Raw genomic sequence first — 16,502 nt, forward strand, 5'->3', positions numbered from 1 at the left:
TGTTTGTTCCTGTCCTTAATTTTATCCAGGCCAGTGACCAAGCTTAAATCTATCTCGCCAAGTATCTGCAAACCTGAAGAATCCTGGCTTAAACACACTCCCAGGGCTGAGGGCAAGAAAAGCACCAGTCTCAGCTATCAACTCTCACACACGTCATTTGAATGAGGGATGGGATGCCAGTAAGATACATGCATGTTCAAGGCTAAAAGTAAGAAAAAAAAACGTCTTGGCAATGTTAAATTTAATCTGTTTGGAAAAAAAAAAGCTCAGTTACAACTGACTAGACGAAGCAACTTGCTACATTTAGGATCAAGTATAACTAGTTATCTTAAGCCAAACCAAATAATTATTAATCAATTAATTTTAGTCCAAAACATTTGTTGTACTGTAGGGAATACATCAGTAACCCCAGCAATCTCAGAACCAGCTGGGCCTGGACTTGCATTTGTGTATATATGAAGTTTAAACAGTGAACTAAATCTTACTTTGGAAAGAGAGGCTTCTATTAGAGTGAAGTTTGCTGGACCCAACTGGTAAGGTATGACTCTTGAAAGGAAGAAGGTGGTAATTTTTTCTTTAGTAAAACTATAAAAAGGATACCTTTGACAATGCATTTTTAGTCCATTATATTGTTCTATAACAAATATTAAAATATAGTAGGCAGGAGTGAATTATTGTCACTGTGATTTCTGCAAGGCTTTTAGCAAAAAGAGAACATTCTGATCCATTACTTGTTCCTTTCTTTTTCAACTCAGTAGCTCTTTTTTAATTTAAATAGCTCATTTGTTTTTCAAAATCTTCTGAACATTAACTTCACTCTGCAGTTCTACTTTCTATGGTTTTCCAACTCAATAAAACGGTATTTTTTTGTAGAAAAAGCTGCGTAATTTTAAGAAAGTGAAATTCCTTAGGAAAACATTCTCTTTTTTTATAGAAATAAACTAAAAAGAACATTCAAATTAACACTTATTATTAATCTGACTGGAGCCCGGCTTTTGCTTTCTATAATTAAGTCATTCTTGCTCTGCTCTCTTTATTAATCTACTTCTTTACATGGATTAATCTGAACTAGATATTTCCATCATATATAGCCTTGAACAGCTATATGGAATCAATGAATTATTCTTCAAAGATTTTTAAGCTCCATTCAGACTTTCATAACAATTAACTCATAACTCCCCAAAATAAGCAGAACTGATACCTTTTCGAGCTGAGCCATTTTCCATACATTTTATCAACTCAAGTTAAATCAATATAAAGATTCTAAATATAAACTAGCAAGAGTGTACTAATTTCCAGTTTTGAAGCAAACACCACACTATGACTTATCCTTTCATATTTAGGCCCAAACCTGTTCTTCTCAAGTTAATACTTTTTATTGCCATCTATTTCTATTGGTATTATTTTCTGGTGATATTTACTTTCTGTTTATATTAATAAATAATTGGAATTATTATTATTTATTTAATTATTTATTACATTGCTTACTGAGCAAAAGGTAGCCTGGAAAAAACATACTGAGAAATGAAGTGGCAGAAATATAAAGCATTTCTCTGTATTCATGAATATTTCCAAAGCATTGACAACCAAGTGTTTCTGTGAATGAATTCACAGCTAAAAAACCTTTAAGAAATATAGTTGTCCTTAAAATAGTTGTTTGAACACACCTGTAATTCTAGGGCATAAAATTACAGAAGAGACATTTTTCCCAGACATACTTTGCACCTCCATTTAGAAAAAATAAACAAGTTGAAGTACGTAATTTCTTCTTAAAACTTAATCAGTTTTCCATAAGATCTTTTTATTTTAGATACATATTTTGTATTTAGTTGCATACACAGAGTAGTTTACTACTTAACCTAATCTTGTGAGTGACAGTCAAAATGCTTTTATATAGCATTTGGAAGTCAAATTGCTTGGAGAAAGAAAATATTTTTTTCTGGAATATAGGGTGAAGCTATACAGTTCTGTCTCCACAGAACACCATTCCTTAAACATATTAGCTATATGTAAAAAGCGATATCTAAAAGATGTTAGTGAATACTAACATCTGAGTAAGTTTATTCACATTAAGAGATACTAGCTATGGACAAGGTGATTCAGCAGTCTCTCTGTATGAACATTCACACTGCCATCACTAAAAGAAAAAGGGCATTAATTTGCTTTTCAAAAGAAACATCTGCCATTAGAATATAAGCACATTAACTATTTTCTGGGCCTACCTAATTAAAGCAAACCAACCGGTCATTTAATTGGGGATCTTGCCTTTGGTGAAGGATGTTGCTTACTCCACCATGCTTTAGAGGAAAGCATGAAGACTCAGCAATGGGTTAATTTTTGAGGTATCTACATATGCACTTCAATAGTAGCAGAGTGATCTCACATTCCCCCCCGCACCTGTGCTCACACACCCTCTCGCCATCCCTATTTGCCACAAAGCTTACTTCGTGCAATGCACAGAAGATAGATAGGTGCTTACAGAGCTCCAGCCCCTGAACCATGGCACAGGAATCCAAAAATAACACTTTGAGCAATGCTGATGGAGATGTTGAACCAGAACACAGGTTCAACCTGAAGTAAACCACTGGATCAATAGGTAATGTGGACAAAAATCAACTACTCTGATCCAATGATCTACTCCTAAGATGGTAAATTTCTTGGTATCCTAAAGAATAGAAGTGCATAATGGTAATTTAATTTGTATACATTTCTGTAGCTGTAGTTCTTTTTTACTTATGTAAGAAGGATTTCTTAAAATTTGACTTCAATCCTTAGTGGGAACAATACCTTGCAACAAGGATTTCCTTGACTAAGTGCACGAATTGCTAATTGGTTATAAGTCATTGCCTTTCACTTTCATAAAGAACCTTGTTTCCTTGTGTCATGAAGAGAACGTGGTATGTGAAATCATACGTGGTGACCCCAGAGTTTTGAATTCAATTTTCTTTCTAAGTCATCCCAGCAAACACAGCTTTATGTTGGTTTCTGATCGTTTGAAGGCAGCAGGGTGAGACACCAGGGCCAGACACCACTTCTGTTACCTCCAGGAATTTGCATGGTTTGCAGATGAGAAATGTACTCAGAAAGCGGACTTGCAATAGCTTGAACTTTGAATTTAAGAAGAGAGGTTTTAATTTTTCTATACATAATATATGTGTACATGTCCTCCCCAGTTTTTCCTAGTTCTCCCAGCACTTCTCATTCAAGATTCTTTCTGTGCCTTTACCAACACTTACTACTATTCTTTTTACATCGGAGAGCCTTCTTTTTAACATTCACCTCTGAATTTACTGGATGCACAGTCTATAACAGGAGACTTAAATTCTTAATTCCCCTCTAGAACATCTTTAATCTAGTTTGTAATCATGCACTGAGATATTGTTATCTCATAAGGTATCTAACCTCCTCTCTTCTCTGACACTGGCATGAAAATACCATGCACTCTCTCAAGATTTTGACATCAGTAGGCTTTTCCCCTCTTTTTTTAATCTATCTGTTAAGAGTGCTCCTCCCCAAATTGTCGGATGGGCTAAAGCCACAACGTCTTTTTCTGTCTTCCAAGGAGAGGGGTTAGAGGGAACTGTGACTGCTTCAGTTTCAATTCTGTCATCAACTTTTTTAGCTGCACGTGTAAAATACTCCCCTTCAAATTCAAAATGTGATTTCAAATCCCACCTTTTAATTATTCAGTCACAGATTTACCTCTTTTCTTGACTGCTTTTGGTCAGCTTTTGCCCCATGCAATCCCATCCATCGGCTGAAATGCAACATGGTCAGAAATGAATCAAGTTTAATCCTAGGCTTCAGTAAAACATTCAGCGCTCTGTTCATGTTTCCTTGCAAATCTGAGCACTAATTGTTGAAGCTAATTAAGGTCTCCACAGTAATGCACATGTCCACCTGTCACCACAATGAAGTTACTGTGGATTAAAGAAATAAGCCTATGTAAGTCTGAATGATGTAAGATAACGTAACTTTTAGAAACCTGTCTCAAATGTGTGCACTCAACGTATCTTAAATGAATCCCTCCCAGTTTCCTCAAAATTTTCTGTTGAAGACTATATTAACTGGTGCTTCATGATTTCTAAACACTGCCAGCTACCTTTACAATCCTTTTCGTAAAAGACATATACTGTATACAGTAGATGTTGGAACTCTTGGCTCTTACAGCAGAAAACAAGCATGTAGTGAAAACCAGGCTATGTATAATCATTTAAAACTTGCAGCACTTCAACTTTTGCCAAGATTATGCAATTAAAAACTTCATTACTTAAATACTTGCAGAGATCAGCCTAGCAAAGATGATGATGTCAGCCTCACTAAAATTGTTAATTCTTTGTGTCCCACAGGGGAAAAATATTAGTGAAACTTAAAAATACAAGGACATATTTTATTCCACATCACTGTGAAACCAAAGCATCAAAAGCTTATGAAATTCAGCTTGCCAAGCACTCAATATAGGAGTGCTGGGAAAAGGAAAAAAAAACAAATAAACAAAACAACGTATAGCAAAATTTACTGGGAAGCTCACCTTTTGAAATAAAGAAATGGAGTATTTTCTTGCTTAAGCTCCAGTAATAAGAATATTAAGATATCAAAACCTGCCTAAATGTAAAATACAGTGAATAAATTAAACCAGTTTATTACTCACTCTTAGGAATAGCATCTTCATATCTAACTTTCAGAAACAAGCTATGGGTCAACTTAATACTTAAGCCACAACATGAAATGCAATTTAATATCTAAAACCTAGGTGCAGTTTTCAGACAAAGTTTATTCAAGCTGTTGACTCTCCAACACAGTAGTTGTATCAGCCTTTCAAACTCATCCTGTGTTCTGATGACCTGATGACTTTCACCTGCTTTATTTATTATCAATAGCACTACAGATCCTGAGAATGGACCATTGTATTTATGCTGAGAATTCAAAAGTATTGCATTAATTTTCCTATCACTAGACTAGTTCCATACTGCTATGAGGAATGAAGCTGTATAAATGAAGCTGTATCACTGACTTAAATATATATTTTACAGAAGCCTAGCAACCAGCTTGCTCTCTCAAAAAAAGCCATTTTTCAAAATCATTCTTCTGACCATGATTTACAAATAACAGATGGGCCTGAGCCAGACAAATGCAAGCCTTTGCAAAGTTCCTGGCTCCTCACGTGTCAAGTTCAGCTTTTGTAATGTCATTACCTATTCACAAGTAGTTCCATACGTTCACTCAGTCACACCCAGACTAGCTCATTATCACACTGGCACTGCACAGAAAAAGCAGAAAACATGCAGCACTATAATTCTATGTAGTCTATAGACTACAGATTAACAGATTAATTAACAGATTAATTAATTAACAGATATCCAAACACTACTCACCACATGAAGAATTTTATTCTCTGTTTCATATACAGTGCAATCCTGAAAAAGTAAAGCAGAAAAGGCAGGTTAAATTGATCTAATCATTCGCCCTTTCTAGATTTATCCTTAAAAGTAATTAAACTGAATTGAAAAGTCTTCAGGGTGAAACAAAAGATTTCAAAAAGAACGGAAAGATTCATGTAACCGAAGTGTGAAGTCACCACAGAAAGGAAATACTGGTAAATGTTTGAATCTATTTACTACTCCTTGTTGCTTCTTTTCCTGAAACAGATAATGATCTTCCTCAACTTTACACCCTTTTGGCACATACCAGCTAGTCACATGTATGCCAGACAAGTGGCTTCAACCAACAGTCCCAGACCACTGACAAAAATTACCCGCTTTTAGTGGTAACACTGAAAGACAGAGGTGCCAGCAGTAGTCTGAAGTAACTATGAAAGATAACTGGGGGGAACAATTCCTGCTGAGCTGAGCTGAACTGGCATGTTTGTACACCCTGCCACAGAAGAGAAGGAAAACCCTGGCAGGCAAAAGAAGAGAAAAAGGAACGACTAGTTGTTTATAACACTCCATGCAATGTGAGGGAAGACAAACACAGAATACAAAACGCACAAGAAACTTGAGTTGGACCATCTTATTACATACAGTCTGTGGGGGACTGCACACACATTGTTGTCACCTTATGAAGCCTGTGAGGCAATTTCCACAAGCAAGGCTAACAGATGGGAGGCTGAGAGCTGTGAAAGTTTTTCTGACAGGTCAAAATCTCAGTGGATATAGTGACATGGGATTAGTAAGGCATAAAGCACATGAAACACAACTAACACTGGCGAAATAACCACTCTTTTCTAAGTTCATCAGACGCTGTAGCTTCATGGTAGTTAGCGTAAGCTCTTTTTAGAATGGACTTTATAGCCCACCTAATAATCCACATGAAAAATGTGACCAAGTTTCATGTTTTAAGTCTGATTTTTAAATCAGTTTATCCTGTTAGAAAACCAACTTTATTATATGCAACCATTTAAAAAAAACTAACTTCTAATCCATGAAAGGCTTCTAGTGTTACTCAGGCAAGAAAAGCCAATGTGTTCTTAAGCTTTATATAAAGCAACCTATGCAGAAGCAGCAGGTTGATCATGTATTTTCCTAATAACAGCTGTTGGCTTTCAGGAAACATTTGCCAGTAAGTATAGCTGGAAAGCAAATCTAACATGCTTAATTATATGCAGACATCAATGAAGTATTTGCAATCTCAGTAGCAAAACACACATTTCATTGCTTTATGTGGGAAGGCATGTACATTTTCAATCTGGATACATCTATGTTCTACATGGTTTCTTATGAATCATTTTGCAAAAATAGCAGGAAGTGATTGTAATGTTCATATTGAAGGGGAAAAAAGTGCTTTTAAGCAGACATAATTATTTAATTGGTAATAGGAAGACTTTACTATAAGTTTGAACATTCAGTTTAAAAAGGATACTGTTTTGAGAAGTCTCACTACTAAGGAAGGAAGGATTCTGGGTTCTTAAATGCTGTAGAGGTTCATTACAACCAAGAAAGCAGTGAATAACAGAGAAACACTGTTACATCCTTGAAATTAAACTCTTTCACAAAATCATGATGAAAGCTAAAGAAACATGCTCATTCCTGACAAGCCAAGAGTGTATATATATAAAAGAATAATTTCTGAAGCTACAAAAGACAGTAAAGCAAGTGGAAAACTTCTCAGGCATCCAGTCTATGTATAGAGGCAGGTGGCCTCCCTCTTAAATTCTCTCCTCAACACACAATTCCCTATCAATCCATGGGTTGGGAAGAGGAATTGCTAAATGAGTTCATCACAAAGCAGACAGCTGATCGTTGATGCTACATCTTCATATTCAGGCAAGAGAAAAATTAACAGTTCAATAAACCATAAAAGACAGAAGAACTGAATGAGAGTAAACACAATGCTTAAGTAAAAAAACAATTCCCAAATATACTTTTTCCATACATGAATAACAGCCAAGTAAACATAATTCAAGCATGAACTCAGGGAAGCGTGCAGGAATGCAAAGATCCATAGGCATAGCCCAGAGTAGCCCTGAAGTCTAGGATTCAAATAAACCTAGGAAAGGTCACCAAGCTGATCCCTGCATCACAGCAAGCTCATTTTAACTTCCTGCGGCCACCCCTAGAGAATGAGGGCTGAGACTGCTTCTGAATGATCCAAAAAGCAAAACCTACATGTCTACATGTCACTTACTTTCATAGTGAACAGTGTATTTCCCCTTAGACCTTGTAAGTCACTCCATTGCTTTGTGCTTTGTCTTTAAGCAAGTGCTGAGGATAGCTGTGCCCACACTTCTCAAACATCCTTTAGGTAGAATGATAAACTGAATGCTTATTACTGGGGGCCTTTACCATTTACAATCATTGCTTTTTCATACCCATTTCATTTCAACTAAAAGAGCCTAAAGCACTTAAGAACTATAAAAGGAGTCGCTAACTATGCAATTAGAAATAAATTTGTATGCCTAATAGCACACCACCCACAGCTGGAGAACATCTCTTCCTCCCATACCTAGGCTACAAGCCCATATCTTATTCCTGAAAGATCTTTTTAAATATCTGTTTAACCACAGTATCAAAACATTGCAATTAAGTAATAAACAGATCATATGCAAGTTTAACATCAACTTTTTTCTACTTTAGAAAAGCAGGATCACAGAAAAAAATCTGCAACCAAGCTTTACTCCTACACAAGCTAATAATTTGCTATTCACTTGGAGAAACAATACTGTCATTATCCCTGAACTAAAATACACAGATATAGCAAGGAAGAGATATTTTTTCTACCTGTTTATTCTCTGAGCTTCACACATATATTCACTGACTTACTATAAACAAAACTATATGGTCTTCATCTAAATGATCAACCAAAACAGCTGAAACAAAGTAAGGTGGTCTTCTAAATGTGCATTATTTTCTAAAAGATTAAGAACAGAGATTGCTAATAAAGCAACAAAAGCAGTTCTGTGTTACTTGATAGTTCCTGAAGATGTAGTCAAATACTGGCCATTGGCAGGTTCCAGAGAGGAAAATGGGAAAGTACCATCCACAAAGAAAGAGAAATAGGAGGGGAATAAGGCGGAACAACTTAATTACTAATATCAGATTTTCATGGTCACTCTTTCCAGCTCTGCCTCATGCATGAAAAATGACAAAAGTGACCTTTGTAGAGGCAGCTGGAACTAGGCTAAGATCCTATAAAAAGGGAAACATGAGGTCCAAAAAAGGAAGAAAAAGGGAAAAAATGCAGTAAGGGACGAAGGTAAGAACAACAAGAACAAACCACAACAATCAGGGATAGGGTTCTTCTGCGCTTGCAATCCCAGTATAATTTTAAAATCTAGTTTTAAGACTAGCAAGACCTATGCTATTCTGCAACTGAGAGGCATCACTTACATTTCTTCCAGAACTTCTGACCTTCATAACCCAAATTCTGCATTATTTCTACAAAGATTACAAGTTTTATTGGTGAAGATCCTATCACAATGTCATAAGTCATAATTACTAAAGAAATTTAAATTAAATCCAATGAATTAGACAGCACTGGCTGGTGACAATGTTGCAAAATGTACACATCTCACCCTACCCTGCCCCAGACATCATTACAACAATTCACACATGAGGCAACATATATAGAATACAAATATTTGTGGACTTTATTTTTCAAAAGCAATGTCTACAATGCTTTGTTTTTCCATTTTATTTTCTTCCCCCCTCACTATTGTTGCCTTCTTTTTAAACATTTGTCTTAGTATATCACAGAAGTGGGGAATGTGGTCAGCTAATTACACCAGAACTTTTACTCTTTAGTCCTTTTCTTTGAACCTCAGTTGCTTAAATCTCAACTCAAATTGTGAAGTACTGAGATCTGGAAGACCTCCAAACTCATCCTACTGCTCACATAGCCCACATGGAAAAAATGTTCATGCAGTTCTCCACCACCATAAATATGGGATAATATTCAGCAGAAAATACTTCTATTTTTGCATATCTGGTTTACAAGTCTAAGTTGGCAACCTGTCAAATTACCTATTGCAATTACCTGTCAAACACTTCTCCTCTCAGCGTACTTGCAGGCTATAATCTTGAAACCGTTGTTACTACTACTATATTATTATTCACAGATTTGCAACATATTCTAGGCAGCCACTGCACTGCACTCTTCTTGGCACTCATAAGTTACTGTCAACTCCATGACTTAACTTCAGTACAAAGTTATGATAGCTCAAAAAATAAAATATATATGTACTAGTAGTCAAGGGATACAAAAAGAGATAATTGTAGAAATTTGTTTATTAATTCTTGCAGCAACAAATCACCAACCATTTCAGTATTTTTAGTAATCCTTAGATCAGAGGGCTCAAGAGATGGTGTGGACTTCTTTCACTGTATTTTCTTGTTCAGCAGAATCCCTTACTTCCTCATGTATATTTAGTCATCCTAATTTATTTCTTCCTCTAAGGCAAGGAAATTTCCTAAGCAGAACTGATACAGAAGCAGATTACACGACTGTCAAGAACAAAAACCAGATCTCCGGATTCTCGTATAACATATTAGCTCAAATATGTCCTTCGTGAATTTGTATAATAGCAGTTTTGCTCAAAAGCAGGCTGTATGCTGCTACAGATGTGGAGTCAACTGGAGAAACTTGCAAAGAACAAGAGTTTGCCATGAGAGCATTTGTTCTCCAGGCAGCTTTCAAGCTGCTTCTAGTGGATCTTCTTCACTGTCTTTTTCATTTGTTTTCCTCTACAGTCCAAATGAATTTACATGATGGCAATTTACATGTGTGTGTTTGTGTATATTGCAATGGTTTAACCAGTGTTTTGCTGAGAAAATGTAGGCCAGGTTAGGAACACCATGTTAAAAGCGGTGGTGAAATTGCCTGGGAAGTGCATCTTTCATGAGCAATCCCACACATCTTCCATGCCTAGTTTTAAGAGGGCAACAGCTAGATTTTATGTACTGCTCAAAAACAGATGTCTGATAGAATTGCTGTCACCATTATTTTGAAGTTACAGAAAATGTAATAAAGTATGTAACTCCAGTTCTCTATTTGTAACAAAAATAATGAATTACATGATTGCTAAAAGAGGGTTCAGACTCTCATACTTTGCCAAACCTCTGGCATAAAATCTCTCTTGAGCAATGTAGCTATTGGTTGGAATTAAGCCAAGCCATCCTTAAATCCCTTTGCTTCTCAAATTGATTAAAACTGTAACTGAATCCTTTAATACCAGTATATGTCAAATGGACAGTCTGTCGGTCTTGCTACTTAGCAACAATAAAAAATAATTAACTTGAGAATGCTTAGATCATAACTCCCAGTCCCCCTGGTCTCCACACTGCACCATCAAAACTAAGCTGCTCTGGCTTCAAGGAGCCCGTTCTGATCCTCTTCAAGTGTCACTAGCTCTAGGGAATTTATGCCATTGGCTCTAGAAAGGCTCGTTTGGTTTGAATTCTGCCCAATTCAGCTATGGCAAGAAAGCCACAAGACTGAGGTTTGCTGGAGTCGTCACTGAAGGTTCTTAGAAAAGTTCTCAACAAAAATGACAAAAGCCTAAAGCTTTGCCAATACATAAAGAAGGCAAAAGTTTCCTAGTTTTCATAGTACCTTCATTTATTACTACCCTTCATTGCTTTTCTCAGACCAAGACAATGGTACAATGGTACAAGACTTTCCAAAGAGGTGTAAGATAGGTTAGGTTAATTTAGCTTTTTTCTACTTATAAAATGTATGGAAAATATATCTAATACAGCTGATGGTAGGATTAAGCAGTAACAACTTAGAAACAATAAACCTGATTGATATAATATAGGCTATAGCAAAATACTGTGTTCTGTAGAGCATGACAACTAGAAAACTGAGGCATATTGGGGAACTTTGCTCAGACTGTGATTTACAGGTATGCCTGGATAATTACTGGAATAATACAATACAAATTGCCAGATATACAGTTCTGTTTAAGCCCCTCCTCTCCAACCCTCCTTCACATAAACAAGAAACAAAAAACTCTTAAATACCCACAAAGCTACAGAAGTTGACAAGCTAACGTTCTCCACTGGCAACAGGCAAAGATTATTATGCAAAATTAAAAGCATGACACAGGCAGAGATTCCCTGAGATGCTTTGCCACATCATAGATTTTAAGAGGTCTAGCAGGACTTTGGACACAAAAGGTGTGGGCCTTGGGGACACTGACAATTACAAATGTTTGGAATAGAGAGAGGGGAAAGGAAATAGCTTTTTCCTGTCTCATTACTTAAAATGCAATAGCAAGCTCCTTTTAAACTATGCAACAGCACAGTGCCTGCACAGGTAACCTTTGGCTGCTGCCATACAAAATGAATTTTAAAAATTACAGTCTTCGTTAAAAACCAATACATTATTTCTAAGTGGACATCACAAAATACATGCTTTCCCTGACTTTCTTCCCACTGAGCTGCTCCAAAAGTCTTCTGTCATGGCTATCCCTCCTCCTTCTGACTGCCACAGTCCCAGTGAGCTCTGTCCTCAACTCTCCCCTTTTCTGCAATCTCTTCCCTACTGCTCAGCAGCCTCCTAAAACCATGCTGCTTTAATTATCATCTCTGTGCAGATGAGTCACAGAGCTCTCATCCCTTCTGTTCACATTCGCAGTTCAGAATCTCCTTCTGGATATTTGCCACCAGCCCTAACACAGTATGCTGAAAAGCTGAAATCACGTTTCTTCCTAAGCCCTCCCTACTCCTCTCTTCTTTCCCTATCTCTGTCAACAATTCCACCACCTTATGTCCCACAAGCTCACAACCAGGGTGCCATTTTCAACTCCTCTTCGCTTCCCACACAAATCCTGTCAATTTTCTTCCCACTGCTGTTCAGAAATATTTGCTTTCTTTCCCATTTAAGCTACCATTATTTAATCTTTGTGGTTTCTTGCCACTGGGTCTATGGCATCCTCACTCTATTATTACTCCCTGGCCTTTCGGCGTTAAAGCCAGGGCCCATCTGTATCTGCAGCAACCCACTCTGTCCTCTCTCATCAGAAACGTGTGAGAACTGACAGATAGGAGAAACCAGAATGGTGAGCACACACCATTTAAGATACTAAGGGAAGAGGGCAAAAAAAAAATCTCTGTTGTGAAAAATATAATACAAGCTATTAAAAACAAATACTACATAAAAGGACATTACCTATGCAATCTACACAAATGCTTCTAGAGCCTTTCCCTGAATATTTAATGAACCTGCAGTTCTCCAAGGTCATAACCCTTGTGTACAAAGTAGCAGTAATTACCCAGCTTACTGAGTACAAAGAATTGCCTTAATTTTATTTAAACAATCTGTGGAGTGGCACCTATCACCATAGTAACAGAATACTTCATGTAAAAATTTAACACAACTTACATAAATCACCCACAGATCAAACAACTACTGGGAAAAACTGCTTGCTGGATTAAGAGAGATGCAATGTGTATACTAAGCAATTTTCTTCCCTATTTCTGAAGGAATTTTTCATTTCCAATTATTTTTACTCTCCTTTCTGTAAATGACATCATGCTTTCCTTTGGGACCTGGTCACATATTAGTTCTTAATATCCATATAGACAGTAACACTTCTTCCTACTGTGCCATTTCTAAAATGAGCTGGTATACCACCAGGTCAGAAACCATAGCAAGTATTTTAGCATTGACTAATATCACACTGATACTTACTCATATATCCTGCTGGAATCTAAGCACTTACATGATCTAAATTGAATTTCAGATCTTAGGGTGATTTCTCTATGCAGCAGGTAAATTTTAAATCCACTGAAACTACCAACAAATGAGAGGCTGAAAATGAGGCAAAAATGTTCCATCCACAAGTGAAAAAACAAATTCAAAATACCCTTTCTTTCCACACTTCTAATGCAGAAAAATAAGTGTCATGCATTCAGAACTAAATCTTTTATTACTGACATCCAAAATAGAGTTTGTAGCACAATGTGTTGTGCAGATCTTAAGCTTTCAATGTCACTTGCAAGACCATTTAGAGGTAAGTAACCTCTTATTTTTTCACTTCTGCTTTTCCTCTAGTACTGCCATGAAAAAGAATTCTGGTTTATAAAGCACAGTTGCAGCACAATATGTTTCATATAGAGCCTAGGTGGTTATTCTGCCAACAGAGAAAAAATTAATTGCACGTAAGAAAAAGTAATGATATTTAGTTAGGTGGCATTTCAGGCTCAGCTATGACTTGAATGTTTCATATTGGATCGTCTGAAATTCTTTATGTATTTTTAATGGCTTTAAGCAAACAAAGACACACATACCTCACATTATTTACCTGAAATAAAGACTGACCCTACACTTTTTCATGCTTAAGGCTTCTACAAGCTACTTAGGAAAATATAGTTTCTGTAATTCACTAAACTGAAGGGAAACGTTGCTTCACTGTAGCCAGTTGCAGAAGTCATACTGTCTCTGGAAAGGGAAATCAGTTTCCAAAGTAAAAGAAATGCAGAGTCTCAGTCTTCACTTCTACTGATATGACCAACATAATTTTAATCCATCTTCATTAATGATTAAATTTGGCATTTATAAAGAATTACACAGGAAGCATGGCATATCCTGTTTGCCTCTATTCAAATGGAAACTGTGATGCCACTTAACGTGCACTGACACAGTGCTCACAACAATCAGTCTAAGAAAAAAAGGTTTTCTTTAAAGTAAACATAGGAGATACTGAAACACATTTTTCCCCGTCTACACTTCATCTCAGTTTCCATCAACTTTCTGCTACTTTATGCAAGTGCTTCCATGAGTGCATGAATTAACCCAACAGTCCCTGACTCATTCACTGTCACCTTGACCCACCCAGGCTCCTTTTCTTGGAAAAATTTAGCAGGTGCATTTGTTTACCAGCATATGGCCCATCAAAAAGACTACTCTATTTTACAAATTACTCAGCTATGTGTTTCATTTTTCCCCATGTTCAGAGGCTGCAAAACATTAACCTGGAAGAAAACAAAACAAACCAAACCAAACCAAACCAAAACAAAACAAACAAGCCAATACCAACCCATTTGTACTTTTTAGTCACTAAGCTTCTTACATACTCAGCAATCTTTTTGGGGTTTTGGGGATGTTTTCTTTCTTCTTCCACCCACAAGGTAAAGAAACAACTTTCTTTAAGAATGGAAAAAAAACCCAGAGCTAACAAATTCACAAGGCTTTACAGGGTGGGTTTTTATTTAAGCATGCTGTTGCTTCATCAGCTACTTTGAAAATGTCACATTACAGACTACAGAAGTTTTGGGGAAAAAAATAAACTCTTTACAGCATGTATCTCAAAGACAACTAATGAGGCATCAAATTATTTCTAGTAGTGGTTCATAACCCTATAGACTATTTTTGATATTTTAACCTTTGAGCTGCTCTGAGTCCAATCCTATTTCAAAAAGGACTTCGGAACTTAAATCAAAAGACAAAACAATATACCTACAAGTAAGGCATTCAAGGGAAACAAAAGTGTAATAAAATAGCAGAAATAAACTACCAGAATCACAAAAAAGCATCAATGTTGAGCACCTCAAGTACTTTTACATTACATTAAATCACAACTGAAATTTTCCATAAAAGTGTGCTATAGAGAAATAAGTTACTCTACTATGAAAAGAGAAAAACATTGTTAAAGAGCATAAATTGAAACTACTCTGAAAGAGCTTCTTGTAAACAAAAACCAGTTTCATATTTCCAACAATTCTTTAAATTCTGTTTTACCTTATACATTATACATTGATTTCTAAATGTGAAGAAAACAATTGCACAGGTTAATACATATCCTGAAACACCACTGCTGCTGAGAAATTGTTTGAACCTTACGCAACAGAAAATCTTGCATAAGAGAAGCACTTGAAGGATACAAGGCAAGTCTAAATTTCTATCAGCGTTACTTGCAATGAGTTATAACATTCCCAGATGAATACTATTTGGATTCCATGTACAATAGGCAGATATTGCCTGGGTACTGTTTTCAAGGGGGTCTTTTTAATTCTGTTTTTAACTTTTCACCATATCTGTACCCACTTGCACACTTACCCTCCTACTTGCACACTTATCAGAAATGGGGCATTTTGTATAAACAGTGTATTATGCATATAGATATATTAAATTCCAAGAACATGGCCTCCTCACCATGAAGTATTTTCATTAAAAAAGGGGGAGAGGAAAGGGATTATTACCACAGCAGGCTAGCAAAGATTTCTCTGCAAGCATTTGATAATAAAATTGTGGTGGAAGGAATAATATTGACAATTTAAATTAGAAACTTTAAAATTTAATACATAACTGTTTCCATCAAACACATGTTGCTTTGAAAATACCAACAATCCAGAAGCACAAAGCAGTTTTAATGAGAAACTGATCAAACATTCATGCCACTAAACTGTTAAAGCCAGTTTATTAGCTAAAGATACCTGAGGTAATTAGCTACTTGGTATGACCTAAAATTCAAAAAATTTAACGTATATTTAGGGAGTCCTTAAGGTCCTTAATAATTGGTACTTAAAATAAACAGTGAGGAATTGTGAAATAAAAGATTATATGAGAGATACTTAGTAACAATAGTACTAAGGATTTAATTATTATTCTCTATTCACGTATTTGATACTGGCCTTACCAAATAAATACAGCTATTTTATATTATTGTATTTCAATTCTGAGTTGGGGCAGGGGGCTAAGAAAGTAAACTCCCTTTTTATCCTTTAAACTAGAAAACAAGCTTGCACTTAGTTTCTCAGTGAGACTTAATATTGGAAATATTTGTTTTGTAACATTGTCATGTAAGTTACAGCCTTTTGATTATAAAAAAAACAACATCACACAAAAATAGTGCATTACTCAAGAAATAAATTGTGATCCTTTTCAGTATCTTTTATCTGATAGACACCCCACTAGCATGTGAAGTGAGTCTATCGAGGCATGATGTTTATGGACACTTACTTTTTCTAATTTCAAACACCTTTAAATGGAGAATTAACCCAAAAACATTCAGCTGAGGCACAGGGCACTTCTATATGTGCACTATATTAGGGCTTTTAGCT

The 16,502-nt window shown here is 36.1% G+C and overlaps 1 protein-coding gene across 9 annotated transcripts in view; it reads right to left on the bottom strand.

The window, feature by feature from the left end:
- CNKSR2 (connector enhancer of kinase suppressor of Ras 2) overlaps positions 1-16,502 on the bottom strand; it is a gene marked incomplete at its 3' end in the record, with an annotated part of 219,235 nt that overhangs the window by 134,752 nt on the left and 67,981 nt on the right. For all 9 annotated transcript variants that reach the window (XM_080377571.1, XM_080377569.1, XM_080377565.1 and 6 more), the window contains one exon: positions 5,376-5,417. In XM_080377571.1, the coding sequence (XP_080233697.1) occupies positions 5,376-5,417 (42 nt within the window). The remainder of the gene's footprint in view (positions 1-5,375; positions 5,418-16,502) is intronic.

Source organism: Falco punctatus, assembly GCF_963210335.1.
Source record: "Falco punctatus genome assembly, chromosome: 2".
Lineage (NCBI taxonomy): Eukaryota > Metazoa > Chordata > Aves > Falconiformes > Falconidae > Falco > Falco punctatus.